This window comes from Melanerpes formicivorus, unplaced genomic scaffold, assembly GCF_026170545.1.
Source record: "Melanerpes formicivorus ecotype bairdi unplaced genomic scaffold, bMelFor1.0.p_v2 SCAF_3, whole genome shotgun sequence".
Lineage (NCBI taxonomy): Eukaryota > Metazoa > Chordata > Aves > Piciformes > Picidae > Melanerpes > Melanerpes formicivorus.
The window spans coordinates 26,821,114-26,840,943 of record NW_027142355.1 but is presented as its reverse complement, the minus strand read 5'-3'; the positions used below and the strand labels follow the sequence as shown (position 1 = coordinate 26,840,943).

Here is a 19,830-nt window from a genome sequence, read left to right as displayed (position 1 = left end):
AGAAATTGTGGAGTGTCCTTCTCCAGTGACTTTCAAGACCTTTCTGGATGCCTTCCTGTGTGACCTGTCCTAGGTGACCCTGCTTTGGCAGAGGGGTTTCACTCAACAATCTTCAGAAGTCCCTTCCAAGCCCTACCATTCTATGATTCTATGGTTCAGGAGAGCAGATGGGGAGAAAATGATTCAGTGAAGCTATGAAAAGCTGCATCAACTCACCAATATACCAGACCAGCCAGTAAGTGATGTTGTAATAGGAGCCCAGAAGCTTCCCAGTCCTGAAAAGAAAAAGGAGGAATTAAAATTTATCACCAGTTCAGTGCCAGGAAATATTTTAGCGATGTCCAAAGTAGATGCTTTGGGTTTTTGAAGCAGATGTAGCAATGAACATACATTTCAGTGTATATCATGCCTGCAATCGAGACGTTAAGGAGTGCCCAGGCCAAGATCACCTTCCGGGCTTCAGTCTCCTTCCTCATCTTGATGGTCCTGTCGATGAGGGAAGTTGTTGGACTCTGTTCTGATGTCATTATCTGGAACCACAGAGAAAAGACAAAAATCTCTCAATTTATACAGTAAAATTCTCAGTCAGCACAAGATGAAAGAAAAATAACATCCCTCAGTGAGAGAGAAGCTCCTGAGGAAGGAAAGGGCAACTGCAGGGTCCTGTACGTGGTGAGGAACAACCCCCTGCACCAGTACAGGTGAGGAGTGACCTCCTGGGAAGCAGCTCTGTGGGGGACAACAGGTTTGCTATGAGACACCAGCATGAACCCTAATGGTGCCCTGAGGGGCACGAAGAAGAGTGGGCAGCACGTTGAGAGGTTCTCCTGCTCCTCTGTCCTCCCCAAACGAGGCCACAGATGGAGTCCTGGGTCCAGTTCTGGGCTTACCAGTTCAAGAGAGGCAAGGAACTACTTGCAAGAGTCCAATGGAGCCTCCAAAGATGCTGAGGGGCCTGGAGCATCTCTGTGAGGAGGGAAGGCTGAGAGCCCTGGGACTGCTGAGCCTGGACAAGAGCAGCCTGAGAGAGGATCTGCTTAATGCTCAGCAAGAGCTAAAGGGTGAGGGGCGAGAGGATGGAGCTAGACTCTAGTCAGTTGCGTCCAGCAAGAGAAGAAGGGGCAACAGGCACAAACTGGAACCCAAGAGGTTCCATGAGGAAAATCTTCTTGATTGTGAGAGTAGTGGATCAGCCTGCCCACAGAGGTTGCAGAGTCTCCTTCTCTGGAGAGACTCCAACCCCACCTGAACATTGCAGCCCTAGTCAACCTGCTGTGGATGACCCTGCTTTAGCATGGGGGTCGGACAAGATGACTTCCAGAGGCCCCTTCCAGCCCCCACCATGCTGGGATTCTGGATGATTCAGTCATTTTCACACAGCAGGACCACCTCCTGTGGGTTTACTACATTCAGTAACACCTTATGTAAAAGAAATAACCCTGGTGAGTTTTTATCTTGTCTTCAAAATATGCTATCATTCCTTCCTGCTACCTGCTTCAGACCTTGTCACATAATTCCTCACTAGATGGGGACAGAAATGATTTGGGGTTTGGTAATAAATAGTTCAACTACACTACTGCCTGAGAAAAAGAGAAAACAATAAAATGCAACTCCCAAATAACATTACCAGCAGGATTTCTGGAAGACTTACACAAGAACAAGTTGCCTGGTAATTTTTGGAAAGGGTTTTCATCCACTTTGAACCCCAGGTTTTCCCTTCCCACACTGACAAATGTAACAGCCCTAAACAGACTTCTTCAACCCCATCCTCACATTCCTAACCTCTCTCCCTTAACCATGTCCTCCTGCAGCAGCAGAAGTTTTATTGTTAGGACACAAATCAAAGCAAGATTTGGTCCTGTTCTTGTTCCTTAGGAGGGTTGGATGCCTGCTTTTCACTTCCAGACTCTAATCAGTGTTCTTGTATGCCCTGCTCTCTTCTGGAGAGGCAGGTGAGATGGCACAGTGAGATGAGAGAAGGCATCTTACAGACTTTGAGATCTGATTCTCCACATCTAGTGAGATCCCACCCGGAGTATTGCATCCAGTTCTGGAGCCCCTATTACAAGAGGGATGTGGAGGTGCTAGAGCGTGTCCAGAGAAGGGCCACAAGGATGATCAGAGGGCTGGAGCACCTCTCCTGTGAGGACAGACTGAAGGCGTTGGGGGAGAAGAGAAAGCTCCAAGGTGACCTAATTGTGGCCTTCCAGTATCTGAAGGGGGCCTACAGGAAGGCTGGGGAAGGACTTCTCAGGATCTCAGGTAGTGATAGGACTAGGGGGAATGGAATGAAGCTGGAGGTGGGGAGATTCAGGCTGGATGTGAGGAGGAGGTTCTTCACCATGAGAGTGGTGAAGCCCTGGAATGGGTTGTCCAGGGAGGTGGTTGAGGCCCCGTCCCTGGAGGTGTTTAAGCCCAGGCTGGATGAGGCTGTGGCCAGGCTGATCTAGTGTGGGGTGTCCCTGCCCATGGCAGGGGGGTTGGAACTAGATGATCCTTGTGGTCCCTTCCAACCCTGACTGATACTATGAATATCCCCTTGCCCCAAACCCCTCAATTCCCCCATGCATGACTGCTACCCCATACAGCCCCAGCTCCATTGTAGCCCATGACCCCACAGCACCCTCCTCCCAGATCTGTCACTATGAAAGAACCCCCACAGCTTCTTCTGCAGCATACACAGGGTCCCTCAGAGCTCCTCCCACACAGACCCCACTGGGACATGCAAGTAGCCATCACATCTCCCCTCATCCAGCAACTCCATGGCACCTCTGGGGTGCCTCTACAGCTCCCCCAACCCAGACCACACTGTCGGAGAAGCTGCCTCGCCACTCCCCCCATCCACACCTCATGTTACACACAGGCACCCTGCAGCTCACGCTGCCCTGACACACAAAAGAGGCCCAACGTTTCCCCCAGCTTGACCCATGTGACGTGGTGGTGGCCCCACATCTCCCCCAGGTCTCGACCCATCACATAGGTGTGGTCCCACTTCTCCCCCTGTCCTGATCCACCACACAGAAGTGGCCCCGTATCTCTCTCCTGTCATGACCCACTGCACACGGGTGGCCCCAGATCTTCCCCCGTCCTGATTTGCCCCACATCTCCTTCCTGCCCTGACCCATCACACAGAGGCGGCCCCACATCTTCCCAGCCCTAACCCACCAGAGGCAGTCCCACAGACCCACCCGCCCTCAGCCCTGTCACACAGGGCTGGCCTCACGCCTCCCGGGAGCCTCCCCTCCCAGCCTTTCCCTGCAGGCCCGAGGAGCGCAGGCGGCGCAGGGGGACCCACCACAGTCCGTGGCGCAGGGCGGCGGGCCGGTGGAGGCGCAGGGACAGCCAATGCCCCTCCGGAAGGGCCGGGGAAGCCCCTTCGCCCTCACCCAGCGCTGCGGCACCGGCCGCTCCTCACGGGCCACGCGCTCGGCGCCTGCGCGAGCGCCGCGACGTCACGGCCCGCGCCGCCGCTTCCTGCAGGGGGCCGGGAGCGCGAGGGGGTGTTGCCGTGGAGAGGGGGGCGCGCGCCGGGCGTAGGCGGGAATCACAGACTCGCGGGAGGGTTGGAGGGGGAAAGGGCGCTCCGAGGTCGTCATGTCCGACCCCCCTGCAGGCAGCAGGGGCACCTCCAATTGGATCAACTGCCTGACCTGGAGTGTCTCCATTCACGGGGCCTCCACCACACCTCTGGGCAACCTGTTTCAGTGTTCCACCACCGTCACTGTGACCAACTTCCTCCTGACGTCCAAACTAAATCTGCCTTGCCCCGGTTTCAAACCGTTGTGCCTGTCATTACAAGGCCTTCTAAACAGTCCATCTCCAGCCTTTCAGTAGCTCCCCTTCAGATACTGAAATGTAGTTAAAAGGTCTCCCCAGAGCCCTTCTCTACAGGCTGGATGATCCCAACTCTTTCATCCTGTCTTGCAGGGGAGGAATTGCAGCCTCCTCTGGACCAGCTCCAGCAGGTCCATGTCCTTCTTGTGTTGGGGACCCCATAGCTGGACGCAGTACACCAGGTGAGGTCTCACCAGAGCAGAGCAGAACGGCAGAGTCACCTCTCTCCATCTGCTGGTCACACCTGTTTTGAGCAGCCCAGGATGTGATTGAGCTGGGCTGCAAGTGCACACTATATGCTTGTGCCCAGCTTCTCATCCACCAGCATGTCAAAGTCCTTTTCTGCAGGGATGCTCTCAGTCATCCCCCAGCCTGGACTGATATCAAGGGTTGCCCCAACCCATGTGCAGGATCTTTCACTTTGCCTTATTGAACCTCATAATATTCTCAGCCCACCTCCAGGCTGTCCAACTCTCTCTGGATGGCATCACAGCCTTCAGTCTTATCAACCACACCACTCAGCTTGGTGTCATCTGCAAACTTGCTGAGGGTGTACTCAGTCCTGCTGTCTGTATCATTGATGAAGATATGGAACAGCATTTGTCCCAACACAGACCCCTGGGCGACACCACTTGTCACACATCTCCATGTGGACATTGAGCTGTTGACCACTACCCTTTGTATGCAATCATCCAACCAGTTTCTTATCCACTGGACAGTCCACCCATCAAATCCGTATCTCTCCAGTTCAGAGAGAAGGGTTCTGTGGAGGACTGTGTCAAAGGGCTCGCAGGAGTCTAGATAGGTGACATCTGTTGGTCTTCCCATGTCCACTGATGTAGTCACACCACTGTAGAATGCCACTAGGATGGGCAGGTAGGACTTGCCCTTGGTGAAACCATGCTGGCTGTCTCAAACCACCCCCTGGCCCTCCAGGTGCTTTAGCGTAGCTTTTAGGAGGATCTGTTCCATGATCTTCCTGGGCACAGAAGTGAGGCTGACAGGTTGGTGATTTCCCCTCTCTTTGGTGGTATTACTGGCAGAGAGAGAATATGATGCGGAAGGCTTTGGAGGGAGCAGAGGGGAAATCCTGCTCTCAGGCTCTTTGTCTCCTGTGCTGGAGCAAGGTATGATCTAATCCTGTGTTTTCTGCTGACACCTGCTGGCAGAAGGTCATTATGAGTCTTAGGCAAAATTTTCCTGCCTAAAAGGCTTTCACAACCTCAGAGGATGTTGTAACCATCCCAAGGGATGATGTCACTGTAGGAACAGGTCTTTCGTCTCCACGTAACTGATCGTATCTCTCCTACTTCCCTTCCCGTCCCCTTCTTGTTATTACCAGCTACAATTCGTCCCTGTGCTTGCTGCTACAACATGATCTGATGGAGTGTGTGGCGCATCAGAAGCTTCTTTGTGGCTCAAACACATGGAATTGGCAGACAACCCTGGAAAGTTGAAGGTTTTCATTGCCTAACTGAAGGAAATTTGAGTTGGAAATAAGTAGGTCCCCTGACAAATAGCTGTAAATATGCCAGGGACATCAAAATGAAGGGTTCTGCTCCTAAAATGGTGCCAGTCATGTTTGCAAATATACTGAAATCCCTACTCATTCTTTATCCAGGCCATTCCCAAGGTGCCTTGTGGATTAGGAATGTGGAAATAATCCATTACTTGCAGAAATAATTGTTCTATCACCAACAACTCAAAATTAATTGCATTATAGCCAATTAACTTTGATCATCCAGGAGATGAGTAGCTGATGGAGCTCTTCACCATGTCAGTGTTCCCCTCCCCTTCTCTTCCCTCTCCTCTCCTCCCCTCCCCTTCCTTCCCCTCTCCTCCCCTCCTGCCAAACACTTACTCTGAGAAGATGGGAGATATAGGAGGACCACAAACCATGGCCTTGCTCACCCTTCCCATGTGATAGGAGAGACTACTATACTGTATCTCAGCTGCAAGAGCCTTTCTTAGACAGGGACAACAGTGTCCAGATGTTACAGAACAGGTGTGACTCCACCTAAATTTGATGAGTTTTGAGGCCTTTCTTGGTGGTAGGCTGGGCCATGTCTGTCTTGGCTCTAGACAAACTCTCTCTATTGGCCCAGCAGTTTTAAGCAACAAGCCAGTTTGGTTACATGACATTAATGTAACTTTTCACTGCTTACCACGTCACCAAGATGTTTGTGGTTCACAACATGACACCACATCCTCCTTAGGTCTGTGCAGGGCTTATGTACCAATCTGCCCACATTAGAATGCCAGGGCCCTAAGAGGACTTAATTGCCAAGTTCATATTGGGCCCCCACCCACACATTCTCCTCCCTTTGGCACAGGAGCTGCATTTAAGCTGAGGTTGTTTGGTCTGGTCATTGTTTGAGCCATGGACTTGGGCTTGTAGCTCTTGACATCCTTCCCGTAGACCTGCTGTGTGACTTCCCTGAGGATCTGGATTGTGGTTGTGGCTGGTCAGTGCCACCAGACTTGCTCTGCTCCTCTCATTTGGATCCTGTGGGGCCAGGCTACTTGTGGTGAGCTCTCTACCCCTTGCCTTTCCTTGCTGTCAGCTTTGGCTTCTGGCTTGTGGTGGTGGTGCAGCCCTGCTCTCGCTACTCCCTAATTATCATTCGGCCTGTGCAGGACTCACCCATGGGACTTTTAGGTTGGATATTAGAAGAAACTTCTTCACTGGAAGGGTTCCCAAACACTGGAACAGCCTCCCCAGAGAGGTGGTTGAATCTCCATCCCTGAAGGTGTTTCAAAGACTCAGAGACGTGGTGCTGAGGAACATGGTTTAGCATCAGCCTTGGTAGAGTTAGATAATAATTAAATTGGATGACCTTAAAAGTCTTTCCCAACTGAAATGATTCAAAGATTCCATGACTTACTCTGTGGTTCAAGACCTCCAAACCTTGCAGGACCTTATGGCTGTGGTGAGAGATCACATTGCTGCAAGCTTTTGTAGCCCCTTCACTGAAGATTAGGAGTGGGTACAGAGGTTTGGGCTTAAAATCAGCTCCTGAAATGCAATGGGTGGAGGCCTCAGACGAGGCTGGTCAGGGCACTTGGAGCTTGTTGATGTACTTCAGACTGTGACATCATATTTGGTGGGATCTCCTGGCATCTTTTTAAATCCATACAGGAGGTAGCATGACTAATGAAGCAAGCTATAATTTTGCCCTAAATTGAGTCTCCCCTTCCTGTTTTCAAGGAGTGAATCCACAGAAGGGACCAAGGACAGTCTGTGGGTTCTTTAGGAAATGTTGAAGGCCATCAGCTACAGGTGGCCTTTGACTTCCACCAGAATTACTGCAGTGCAGCAGGAAAGGCTGTCCCTTAGGATAAACTTGTCTTACCTGACATACATTGAGGGAAGTGGATCTGCTTGTTTCTGCTTGGGTTGGGTTAAACCTTAGAGACCGGGGCAGTCAAAAGAACATACCTGACCTCCCTGCAGAGCCTATATTCTCCAGCATGTCCCCAAGGTACAACCCTTGCAGAATGACTAGTTCCTGTATGTCAGAAGAGGCAGAATCCCTGCCTGAGGCTCCCTTTGTTCCCAAACCATGAGGCTTGGTCTTGCAAAAGACATAGAATGAGAGAATGTTTTCAGGTGGAAGTGACCTTTAAAGGCCATCTAATCCAACCCCGCAGGCAGTGAGCAGACATTTTCAACTAGAGCAGGCTGATCAGAGCCCCATCCCTGGAACCATTCCAGGTCAGGTTGTTTGGGGATCTGAGCAACCTCCTCCAGCTGCAGATGTCCCTGCTGACTCCAGAGGTGTTGGATTAGATGACCTTTAGAGGTCCCTATCAACACAAACTGTTTTATGATTCTTTATGTGAGATGTAGAGGAGCACAAGAGCAAAGGGACCCAGAGGAGTATCCCCAAAGGGATCCAGTGAACCTGGAACAGCCCTGTTGACCCTGTAAAACTGAGAGGATGTGGCAGTGGCTATTCCAGCACTTCTTCAAACTTATGTCACCTTTTCCTGAGAAGGCTACTTCACTGGAAGAGGGTGTCTAGAGACCCTATCCAAAAGCAAACTCCTGCCCTAGAGCAACCACAGCTGGAGCATTTGGTCCAGTTCTGGGATGCCCAGGCCAAGAGACAGGGAACTACTGGAGAGAGTCCAGTGGATGCTGAGAAGCTGCTGAGGAGCCTGGAGCATCTCAGTGAGGAGGAAAGACTGAGAGCCCTGGGGCTGTTGAGCCTGGACAAGAGCAGCCTGAGAGGGGATCTGATCAATGTACAGCAACCCCACCTGGCCATTGTGATCCTGGGCAACCTGATGTGGGTGCCCCTGCCTTAGCAGTGGAGTTGGACTGAATGATCTGCAGAGACCCCTTCCAAGCCCCACCATACTGGGATTCTGTGAGTAGGGTCACCTGCAGAGCTGAGCTCCTCTGTGTTTCTGTTCACCCAAGGCTTTTTTTCTGCTCCTATTCTCCAACTTGCTTTCATGCAAATCTTTCTGCAACCTTTCAGTGCTTGAAGCTCAGCTGGATCTGTATGAAACCATCATGAAGAACTCGGTCTTTACCCTTCAAAATATTCACTCCAATTGAGGTTTTCGGTGGAGTGAGCTCTTTGCTGCTGGCTGCCTCTTTGCAACAAGGAGTAGGCTACTAGAAACATGTCAGAGGAAAATCCATGACCAAGGGTCAGCCGGTAGAGCTCATCACCCCCAGAGAGAGCTGGGGTAATGTCCAGTTTGACTTTGTTTTCCTCTGTCTAGAAAAATGTGCGAAAGGGCAGCGAGGAGCTATGAAGTCAAAGCTTTGAAAACAATTCCTCCCTTCCAGGTTTGCATGTCTCAGTGGAAAATTTTCTTTAGAAGTGAAATCAACCTCCTATCCTGTTGCTTGCCTTGAAAGCTCTGATAGAGGTGAGAACTTATTCAGATGGAACACAGATGTTTAATATGGAAAAAAAAAGACTTCTAAACAAGCCTTCTATAAATTCCCCTTTGCTAAGCTGAGCTGGCCATCGTCTCAACCATGAAGCTGATTTTGATCTTCAGTGCCCTCCTCGGGGCTTCCTTGTGCCTGAAAACTTTTGTTGGGTGAGTCATCCTTTTATGAGATACCTTTCATTTAAGGTCCTGCTATCCATGTGTTGATTTTCATGATCTGAAGAAGTCTGCTTGCGGCACATTCCTTGCTTCTTATGGCTGACTTACCCTGTTGCATTGGTACTCCACTGTTTGAAGCAACCTCCCTGTACTTTTACTTGGGTTTCTAAGAAGAATGAGTTGAGCTCCTAAATCCAGGTTCACCCAAGCCTTAGGTTTGGTTTTGACTGTACCTAGGGAGCAGTCTCAAGCTTTGATCTATGGATCTATGAATCTATGAATCATAGCATGCTTTGAGTTGGAAGGGACCTTTCAAGGTCATCTAGTCCAAGCCCTCTGCAGGCAGCAGGACAACTACTTTATCACTCTACAACTACCTAAAGGGAGGTTGGATCAAGGAGAGGCCTGGCCCAGCCTCTTCTCCTTGATGGCAAGCGACAGGACCAGAGGAAATGGTTTCAAGCTGCACCAGGAGAGGTTCAGGCTGGATGTTAGGAAATATTTCTTCACTGAAAGGGTTATCAAACATTGGAACAGGCTGCCCAGAGCAGTAGTGGAGTCACCATCCCTGGGGGTGTTCCAGAGGCATGTGGACCTGGTGCTTAGGGACATGAGTTAGTGTTGACCCTTCAGTGCTGGGTTGAGGGTTGGACTGGATGTTCTTGGAGGTCTCTTCCAACCAGATATATTTGTGATTCTGTGACGTCTTCAACTAGAGCAGGTTCAGACTCGATGTGTCCCTGGGCAGCCTGTTCTAGTTGGAGGTGTCTCTGCTCACTGCATGGAGGTTGGACAAGAGGACCTTTGAAGGTCCCTTCCAGCCCAGTGCAATCTGTGAATCTTTTAATCCGTTCAAGAGCCCCCAACAACCTGACCTGGAATGTTTCCAGGGATGGGGCATCTACCACCTCTCTGGGCAACCTATTGCAGTTCCTTGTGCCATTTCGTGAAAGCATCGAGTGTAATGCACCTCCAGAAGAGCTTAGCCCACCCCTCTGCTCAGCTCTGGGTGTGAAGCTGTTTCCTCTTCTTGTCATCATCTACCTCTACCAAGAAGAGTTGGCAATTCTTTTGCAACTCACCTTCAGATAGTTGTAGACTGAGATTAGATCATCCTCAGCTCTTCACCCGCTCCTCTTGGTAGTGTTTGCTTGTATCTGTGTTCCCAGGCAGCCTGGAACATCTGGTGTTCCAGTGGGATTTATGTTCCTAGTGATCCAAACCCCACTTTGTGATTCCCCATACCTTGTACAATGCATAGTCCAAGTTAATTGCTGAAGTACCAGTGGAGTGAGGTACTTCCAGAAGGTGATTCATTCCACCTGGAATGGCACAAGACACCCCCGATGGTATCACCTTCTGACAACACCAGGAAGTTTGTCATCGTCCTTTGACGAGATTGAGGAAAGGAGAAATGATTCCCGTATTTGGTGCCCCTCAAACATCTGATCATTGCCAAGATCAGCCAGAATGTTTTTCTTCTGCAAGTTGTTGACAAAAATTAACTTCTTGATGCAAGAGTGGATTTAGAAAGAAATTCTTTACAGTGAGGGTGGTGAGACACTGCAACAGGTTGTCCAGGGAGGTCACGATGCCACCTCCCTGGAAGTGTTCAGGTTGGATGAGGCCTTGAGCAACATGCTTTAGTGGAAGGTGTCCTTGCCCAAGGCAGAGGGGTTGGAACTAGAGGATCGTTAAGGTCCCTTCCAACCCAAACCACTCTATGAAACTGTAAAAGACTGATCTGTGTAGGCAGGTAAATGCTCATCCACTTGATGTCTTCTTCATGATGAAAGCTTCTGATGAGTAAAAATTGCCATTTAACTCACTCCTATCCTGGTGCCTGTACAACAAGTTGGTTGAACTCTTGGGTGACACTAAGTTAACTGCATTGAAGAAGTCCATACCAGCTGGTAGCATGCATGTAACTACCCACCAAATTCATAATCTCAATAACAGGGTCATTCAACCCAGCTTCTTTTTGAGACTGTTTCTGAAGACTCACTGATTTATTGCAGGCACCAGGTTCTCCGAATCCAGGCAAGAAATGAGGAGGAGGTCAAGCAGTTGAGGCTGTTGGAATCACTGGAACACCTTGAGGTATGTTGTCACCTCAGGGCAAGAGAATGGTGCCCAGTGATGGGACAAGGAATGGGCACAAACTGGATCTTAGGAGGTTCCATCAGGAGAAACTTGTTGCCTTTGAGGGTGGTGGAGCCCTGGAGCAGGCTGCCCGGAGAGACTGTGGAGTCTCCTTCTCTGGAGAGATTCCAACCCCACCTGGACACTGTGATCCTGGGCAACCTGATGTGGTGACCGTGCTTTAGCAAGGCTGGGTCTTTATGATCCTCAGAGGTTCCTTCCAACACTGGGATTCTGGGTTTCTGTAACACAGAGCTTTTATTGAAAATATTTCTGTTAAGAAGGAGAATATTCAAATAACCCTTATGGAAGACCAATGTTTCTCTTTCCAGCTTGACTTCTGGATCAGTCCCTCCACCTCTGGCCGACCTGTGGATGTGCGAATCCCTGCTAACAATGTCCAAGCCGTCAAAGCCTTCCTGGAATCCAATGGAATTGCGTACTCCATCCTGATAGAAGACCTGCAGGTAGGTGCCACTGGGTCATATTTTCTGGGAGAACTTACTGTGGTCTTCAAGTACTTAAAGGGAGCCTACATGAAAGTTGGGGAGGGGCTTTTCACAAGGGCTTGTTGCAATAGGACAAGAGGCAGTGGCTTTGAGCTGTAAGAGGGGAGATTGAGACTAGCCATTAGGAAGAAGTTCTTTACAACTAGGGTCGTAAGACACTGGAACAGGTTGCCCAGGGAGGCTGTAGATGCCCCCTCCCTGGAAGTGTTCAAGGCCAGGTTGGATGAGACCTTGAGCTATCTGGTCTGGTGGAAGGTGTCCCTGCCTATGGCGGGGGAGGGTTGGAACTAGATGATCCTTAAGGTCCCTTCCAACCCATAATTCTATGATTCTTTACGAAAGATGGGGACAATCCTTTTTAGCAGGGCCTGTTGTGGCAGCACATTTGTTTGTCTGAGAGCAACGTTGGGTCAGAAGATGGCAAACTGAGGCTTTTCTCAAGGCTTCCATCAATTCTTTTAGGCTCTTCTGGATAAAGAAAAGGAAGATATGGCCTACAGCAAACAATTGGAGCGCAGCAGTAACAGCTTCAGCTATGCAATATACCACACTTTGGATGAAGTGAGTGCCTCAGCTTTGAGGGGAGAGGATTTCTCTTTTTCTGGCCTTTTTTTCACACCTCTTTTTCTGGTTTTTTTTTTTCCTTCATTCCTTTTTTTTCTTCACTGAAACATCCTATATCAGGATCTAAAATGTCTTTCCAGCTTCTTTTGGTGTGCAATTTGGTTTCTAAATATATTAATTTCCTAGTCAGCAACCTGACGGAGGTTTGGAACAGGCAGGCATTGGTTGTAATTTTTCATCAACTCTGCAGGATTCTGTCAAAAATCTTTCCTTCTGACCCTCAAATGAGATTGAGAAATAAATAAATCTTAAAATAGGGAAATATAGGCAGATATTTTATTGCCTGAAGTTCTTAAAGAGGGTTTTGAACTCATTCAAGTAGACTTCGATTTCACTTCCTTCTACTCTGCGTGATCTTGATTTGACTCCCTTCTATTTTGTAGTGTTAGGAACAGCACTGACTACCCCAACGTAGGGTGAGGTGGGCTTTGAGGAGATCATAGTAATGAAGGCAAAAGGAAAGAAAGATTTCCTCAGGTCCTACTGTAGAATGTCAATCTCATCGTGGCTTTTCGTTTCAGCTTTATGAAGAGCTGGATCGCATTGCCTATGAGTTCAGCAAAATTGTCACGAAGATCAAGATTGGGGAATCCTATGAAAAGAGGCCATTGTATGTGCTCCAGGTATGACACATAGCAGAGAATCATTGAATTGTTTGGGTTGGAAAAGACCTTGAAGATTATCAAGCCCAACCATTAACCCAGCACTGCCAGGTCACCATCAGACTATGTCCCACAGCACCACATCCACATGGCTTCCAAGTCCCTCCAAGGATGGTGATCCACCTCTGCACTGGGAAGCCTGTCCTAGGCCTTCCTTGACAACCCTTTTGGGGAAGAAATAGTTCCTCATATCCAACCTAAACTTCTCCTGACACAACTTAAGGCCATTTGCTCTTGTTCTGTTACTTAGGAGAAGAGATCAACCCCCACTTGGCTCCAACCTCTTTTCAGAAAGTTGCCAAGAGCCAGAAAGTCTCCCCTCAGCCTTCTCCCCTTCAGGAAGAACAGCACAAATACTCATACATATATTCATTGTAGATACAGCACAATTGAGTCCAAAGCACCCTGGTCTACATGAGGTGTCCTTGATTACAAGGTGTCAACAAGAGTTTTAAATCTTTCTGTTTTCTTTGACAGTTCAGCAGTGGAGGAAGCAACCGTCCTGCAATCTGGCTGGATGCTGGTATCCATTCCCGGGAGTGGGTTACTCAAGCATCTGCCATATGGATAGCTAGAAAGGTCATTTCAAGGTTCTTCTTCTATCCTGGGAATGTCTCTGACTATAGAAAAGTGTATCACACCTCGATAGAGCCATGGAATCATGGTATCACTTTGGTTGGAAGGGATCTTTGAGATCATTAACCCAGCACTACCAGGTCACCGCTAAACCATGTCCCTCAGCACCATATCTCCTTGGCTTTGAAATCCTTCCTGTCCTGGGCAGTCTGGTCTATATCTTGACAACCCTTCTCATGAAGAAATTCTTCCTCATGTCCAGCCTAAGCCTCCCCTGGTCCATCTTGAGGGCATTTTCTCCTATCCTTTAACTTTTTCTTTGAGAGAACAACCCCCAGCTAGCTCCAGCCTCCTTTCAGGGAGTTGTAGAGAGCCAGAAGGTCTCTCCTCGGCCTCCTTTTCTCCAGGGTGAACAACCCCAGGTCCCTCAGCTACTCCTCACTAGACTTTTGCTCCAGATCCTTCACCAGCTTCATTGCCCTTCTTTGGATCCACTGCAGCACCTCAATGTCCTTGGAGTGAGGGGCCCAAAACAGAACCCAGGATTTGAGGTGTGGCTTCACCAGCACCAAATACAGGGAGACAATCCCTGCCCTGCTCCTGTTGGCCACACTTGTGCTGATCCAAGCCAGGATGCTGGGCACACACTGGCTCATCTTGCTGTCAACCAACACCCCCAGGTCCTTTTCCACTGGCCAGTTTTCAGCCACTCTGCCCCAAGCCTGGAGCATTCATGGGGTTGTTGTGTCCCAAGTGCAAGTGTGTAGCAGCTCTGCTCACTCTCCTTCACCCTTCCAAAGCCCAACCAACTCCACAGAGAAGGTGGGAGCTGCTCAGACAAAGAACTGAAGAATGCTGTGTCATGTTAGAGCAGCTGGGAGGAGTTTAGGTAGATGAAATGTCATCTCTCGGATGGTGTTGGTGAGGTCTGCAGGGCTTGGACTTGTAGAAATAACCAAGGACTGATGGAAGATTAGTTTGCTGCTTCGATCTGCAGAGTAACACCAGGTGGTTGGTTACCTTCCACAAGAGTGCCAGAACTTCCATCTTTATAGAAATGAGCATTTACATTCTGCTGACCATGATGAGGCCACCAGAGAAGGGTAGGACATTTGTATGTTGGCAGTGTGCCTAACACATCTCAGTTCCTCCAGCTTTGGCCCATTCTCCAGGAGAAAATGCTGTTGCTATTTTTCCATTAACTTCATTCTGTCTTCAGGGTGAAATAAGTAAAATACATTCATTGCTCTGTCTCCAAGCTCCAAGTCTAACGAGAAACAGTCATGGTCAGCAGCTAATTGCTATTTCTTCTTGCCCTGCCCTAAAAGCCAGGCTTGGAGCCTCTGCTTGAACCTAAGAAAGGTGGGAATGAAATAGGCTGATGGTCACCATGTTGTCTCTGCTTAGATCGCCTCTGACTATGGGAAGGATCCATCCATCACCTCTCTGCTGGACAAAATGGACATTTTCCTGCTGACAGTCGCAAACCCTGATGGATATGTGTTCACTCACACCTCGGTGAGTAAGCATGCTGAGTGTCTCAGCTGATCTAAAGAGCTGTCATCCTCTTCCAAGTCAACCATATGTGTAAGGTAGGCTCTGAAAGTCCATTTTTTAAAGCTGTAAGAAGGAGCTACAAAAGAGTTGGGCAGCCAAGGACACTAATTCTTTGTCTAACCCATCTTAACCCACTGTGAAGTCACCAGCACTTCAGTTTTTAGAATCATTGACTCATAGAATTGTGTCAGTTGGAAAACATTTCTAAGAGGACACAGTCTCAGGCTGCGACAGGGGAGGTTTAGGCTGGAGGTTAGGAGGAAGTTTTACACAGAGAGAGTGATTGCCCATTGGAATGGGCTGCCTGGGGAGGTGGTGGAGTCACCATCACTGGGGAGGTATTCAGGAGGAGACCTGATAGGGTGCTTGGTTGCATGGTTTAGTTGTTTAGGTGGTGTTGGATGATAGGTTGGACATGATGATCTTGAAGGTCTCTTCCAACCTGGTCTGGTCTATTCTATTCTATTCTAATCAATTCCAACCATCAAACCAACACCACCATGGCCACTAAACCACATCCCAAAGTGCCATGTCCACACATTTCTTGAGCACCTCCAGCTGGCCCACCAGAAATAATCTTAGGCTCATGCCTAAGATCACAGAATATCTATTTGGTTGGGATAAGACCTTCAAGATCATCCAGTCCAACCATCAACCCAGCACTGCCAGGTCAGCACTGAAACATGTCCCTGAGCACCAGGTCCACTCACTTCCTGGTGAACAGCAATGATTCCTGGGTAACAATTTTAATGCAAGGAGCAATATTTGCCATCAAGTCATGGAAGGTGTTGGGTTCTAAGGGACCTTTAGAGGTGGTCTCATCCAACTAGTGGCTCTTTGGTTTAGGATCGCATGTGGCGGAAGACTCGCTCCAAGATTCCAGGCAGTTTGTGTTACGGAGTTGATCCAAACAGGAACTGGGATGCAGGTTTTGGAGGTAGGAATAAAATTTCTGGCTTCTGGCTGTCAGTAAGGAGAAAGTTCCCTTCCATGTATCCAGATCCTGTCACATAGGACCAGAAATTGCCATCATATATGGGATTGAGGAAAAAAAGTGGTCAAATAGAGTGGTAGGTGTCATAGAATGCTTTAAGCTTGGAAGAGACCTTCCAAGGTCATCTAGTCCATCCCTTCAATAAGCACCATCTTCAACTACAGCAGGTTGCTCATAGCCCTGAACAACCTGACCTGCATTGGTTCTAGGGATGGGGCTTTTACTGCCTCCCTGAGCACCCTGGGACAGGGTCTCACCACCCTCTCTCTTTTGGTTTCAACCCATCACCCCTTGTCCTGTCACAACAGGCCCTGATCTATCTGTCTCTATCTTTCTTATTTACCCCTTTAAGTCCTGAAAGGCTACCAGAAAGTCTTGATGGAGCTTTCTTTTCTCCAGGCTGAACCAAACTCTCTCAGCCTGGCCTCACAGCAGAAGAGTTGCATCCCTCAGATCATTGTTGTGGCATTCCCTGGTGGCAATGACCTGTATCATCTAGAAGTGCGTTCCTTGAGTAGTCGCATCCTCTGTTGGAGTACCTAAGACCTGACTTTAGGCTCAAGACCTGTTCCTAGGGAAGCCCAGCTTTGTGTTGCTCTGCTTTGACTTTTCATGAATACCAGTTCTTACTGGTTTCCCTTTATGCCCTCTTTGCACCAACAGGTCCTGGAGCCAGCAGTTACCCCTGTTCTGAATCTTACCATGGGCCCAGTGCCAACTCAGAGGTGGAAGTTAAATCTGTTGTCAACTTCATCAAGAACCATGGAAAGATCCGGGCCTTCCTCACCCTCCACAGCTACTCACAGCTCCTGATGTACCCCTATGGCTACAAATGCACGGAGCCAGCAGACCACGACGAGCTGGTGAGACCCAAGGACTCGGCTTTAGCTCCCTCTATTCTGTCTGGCCAGACCTCTATACTCAAAATCCCAGCATCGTGGGGCAGGAAGGGACCTCTGGACATCATCTAGGCCAACCCCCTTGCTAAAGCAGTGTCACCTAACACCCAGACGCAGCTTGAGGCCCTTTTCTCTTGTCCTGTCACTTGTTTCATGGGAGAAGACACCCACCTACATCTCTCTCCAACCTCCTTTCATGGAGTTGTAGAGAGCCAGTATGGTTCAGACTGACTAAATCTAAACAATGAGTCACATTAAAAGTGGCTACTATTTTGACTTCTCCTTCATCTTCTTCTCTCCAGGATGCCTTGGGAAGAGCTGCTGCCAATTCCATCCAGTCCCTGTATGGCACCAGCTTCCAAGTTGGGAGCATCTGCAAAGTTATCTGTGAGTGTTCTGCTGGTCTGGGCTTTTATGGCTCTGTCCCCTCCACCAAGGTCTCTCCCTCCTGGAAGCAGTGATGCTTCTGTAGAGTGACATCACCATCCAAACATAGAATCATAGAATTGTTTGGTTGGAAAAGACCCCATGGAGTCCAACCATTCTTCTACTCTACCAAGTCTGGTCCTAAACCATGTCCCTCAGCAACACATCTCTGAGGCTTTTAAACACTTCCAGGGATGGCGATTCAACCACCTCAATGGGCAGCCTGTTCCAGTTCTTGAGAACCCTTTCAGTGAAGCAGTTTCTTCCAATGTCCAACCTAAACCTCCCCTAATCCAGCTTGAGGCCATCAAACATAGAACGCATCAGGTTGGAAAGGACCATTATTCTGTCCAACCCCCCTGCAATAAGCAGGTTGCTCAGGGCCCCATCAAGTTTGACCTTGAATGTCTTCAGAGATGGGACCTCCACCACCTCTCTGGGTAATCCCTTCCATTGCATTTGACCACTCTCACAGTAAAGAACTTCCTCCTGATGTCCAACCTATATCTACTGTGCTCTAGTTTAAAGCATCAGAGCTGAGTGCTCACAAAAAACCTAACAGCTGTCCCTCAAGGAGGAGAAAAGGTGAGACAGCAGAACTCAGATCTCTTCATGCTTCTGACTCTTCTCACTTCCCTTTCAGACCCTGCCAGTGGAGGCAGCATAGACTGGAGCTATGATTATGGCATCAAATACTCTTTTGCCTTGGAGCTGAGAGACACGGGGCGCTATGGGTTCCTCCTGCCAGCCAACCAGATTATCCCCACCGCCAATGAGACCTGGCTGGGGCTGAAGACCATCATGGAGCACGTGCGAGACAACACAGAGTAAAAGCTGGGGTGGGCATCAGCAAGCTCACAAATCCTCTTCTCTCGGTGGCATCTGTAATGACACAACACTTGGTTGAATAAAACCCTGTGTGCATCCACCTGCTGTGGTTCAAAAGCTTTCAATAGTGGGGCTTGTTCACTGCAGTTCTGCATGGAGCATGGCCAGAGAAGGGCAAGCAAGATGGTCAAGGTTCTAGAGCACAAGTCTTGTGAAGAACAGCTGTGGGAACTGGGGTTGTTCAGCCTGGGGGAAAGGAGGCTGAGGGGAGACCCTCTGGCTCTTTACAGCTCCCTGAAAGGAGGCTGAAGCCAGGTGGGGGTTGATCTTTTCTCCCAAGGAACATGTAACAGGAGAAGAGGAAATGACATCAAGTTGTACCAGAAATTTAGGTTAGAGATGAACAAGTTCTTCATGAAAAGGGTGTGAAGCCCTGGACCATCCAGCCTGACCGTGAACACTTCTGGGGGTGGAGGGGTATTCACAACTTCCTTGGGCAATCCGTTCCAGTGTCTCACCACTCTCACTGTAAAGAATTTCTTCCTAATCTCCAGTCTACATCTGCCCTCCTCAAGCTTCAATCCATTCCCTCTTGTCCTAACACTTGAAGCACTTGTGAAAAGTCACTCCCCACCATTCTTGTAGGCCCCCTTCAGGTACTGGAATGCTGCTATAAGTCCTCTACATCCATGGTAGGCTTCTTAGAAGATTTTAGGACACGGATGGGGTCCACCTCAGTGAGACACAGCAGGAATAGTGACAAGAGGAGGATGGAAGATGTGAGCACTTTTATGGCTATTGAGATGTCTGTGTCCTCTCACAAAGAGAACATTTCCCACCCAGTTAAACAAGAAGTTAGCTGAAGGACTTACATCGGCATGGAGGATGAAGGAACATTAAATGTAAGAGCAGAAAATTGCACTGGGAGAGGAGATGATGCTCATCCTCTAGCCCATATCTCTTACAAACTGTCCTGCCTGGTGCCCTCAGGAGCTCCACCTCCATTAGTAGCCAGGATTGTTCAGTCTGGAGAAGAGAAGGCTCCAGGAAGACCTTCTGGTGGCTTTTCAGGACTTCAAGGGGCTGAGAAGAAAGCTGGAAACAGACTTTTGAGCAGGGGACAAGGGGTGATGGTTTGAAACTAAAAGAGGGTGATTCAGTCTGGAGAAAAGGAAGATGTTCTTCACTGTGAAGGTAGTAAGACCCTGTCCCAGGTTGCCCAGAGAGGTAATAGATGCCCCATCCCTGGAACCATTGCATATCAGGTTGTTTGGGGCTCTGAGCAACCTGCTCTAGTTGCAGATGTCCCTGCTCCCAGCAGGGGTGTTGGAACTTGATGACCTTTAAAGGTCTCTCAGCCCAAACCAGTCTGTGATTCCATGATTCTCTGGTCCTGTGAAAGTCATGTGAGCTCTTCAAATCTGCTGAACCACTTGAATGATCAGCTGGATCATCTAGAGAGTGAATTGCTCCTCTAGCATGGTGTGACTACAGGTGGGGGGGATTACCAGAGGGGCACCTAATGTGCACCTATACCTCAGTAGCATCCAGAGGGAATGTGGCTTAGCTCCACACTTGGTAGAGTTAGGTAATGGCTGGAGTTGATGATCTTAAAGGTCTTTTCCAACCAAAGTGATTCTGTGATTCTATGACAGGAAGAATTTAGTTTCAGTTCCATGCCGGTCTTCTTGTGAACCTGAAGGCCC

The 19,830-nt window shown here is 49.0% G+C and overlaps 2 protein-coding genes across 5 annotated transcripts in view; one reads left to right on the top strand and one right to left on the bottom strand.

Annotated features, from left to right (window-relative positions):
- The window catches only part of TMEM209 (transmembrane protein 209), a 51,217-nt gene that overhangs the window by 16,199 nt on the left and 15,188 nt on the right, over positions 1-19,830 (bottom strand). For 2 of the 3 annotated variants that reach the window (XM_068169376.1, XM_068169380.1), the window contains exons 3-4: positions 391-530; positions 217-275 (exon numbers count right to left, since the gene is read on the bottom strand). In XM_068169376.1, coding sequence (XP_068025477.1) covers positions 217-275; positions 391-530 — 199 coding nt within the window. Of the gene's footprint in view, positions 1-216; positions 276-390; positions 531-3,295; positions 3,414-19,830 lie in introns of those variants that run through there. The other variant, XM_068169385.1, reaches the window with a different exon arrangement.
- Positions 6,224-18,224, top strand: LOC137457508 (carboxypeptidase A2-like). 2 transcript variants are annotated; one of them, XM_068169387.1, is made up of 13 exons: positions 6,224-6,362; positions 8,639-8,721; positions 8,811-8,898; positions 10,926-11,007; positions 11,382-11,516; positions 12,021-12,119; positions 12,704-12,805; positions 13,322-13,423; positions 14,828-14,938; positions 15,824-15,914; positions 16,635-16,834; positions 17,173-17,257; positions 17,940-18,224. In XM_068169387.1, exons 3-13 carry the CDS (start codon positions 8,834-8,836, stop codon positions 18,125-18,127), a joined length of 1,260 nt encoding a protein of 419 aa, XP_068025488.1. In that variant the 5' UTR covers positions 6,224-6,362; positions 8,639-8,721; positions 8,811-8,833; the 3' UTR covers positions 18,128-18,224. The 2 variants fall into 2 exon arrangements, with proteins under 2 accessions (XP_068025488.1, XP_068025493.1); XM_068169392.1 differs by having other exon boundaries at positions 6,226-6,299.

What these genes read in the sequence shown, in the direction of transcription:
- LOC137457508 (XM_068169387.1), top strand. Translation starts at nt 8,834, where the DNA reads ATGAAGCTGATTTTGATCTTCAGTGCCCTCCTCGGGGCTTCCTTGTGC. An exon ending in GGCCATTGTATGTGCTCCAG is followed by an intron (nt 12,806 to 13,321) that starts GTATGACACATA and finishes TTTCTTTGACAG; the next exon opens with TTCAGCAGTGGAGGAAGCAA. An exon ending in CCATATGGATAGCTAGAAAG is followed by an intron (nt 13,424 to 14,827) that starts GTCATTTCAAGG and finishes GTCTCTGCTTAG; the next exon opens with ATCGCCTCTGACTATGGGAA.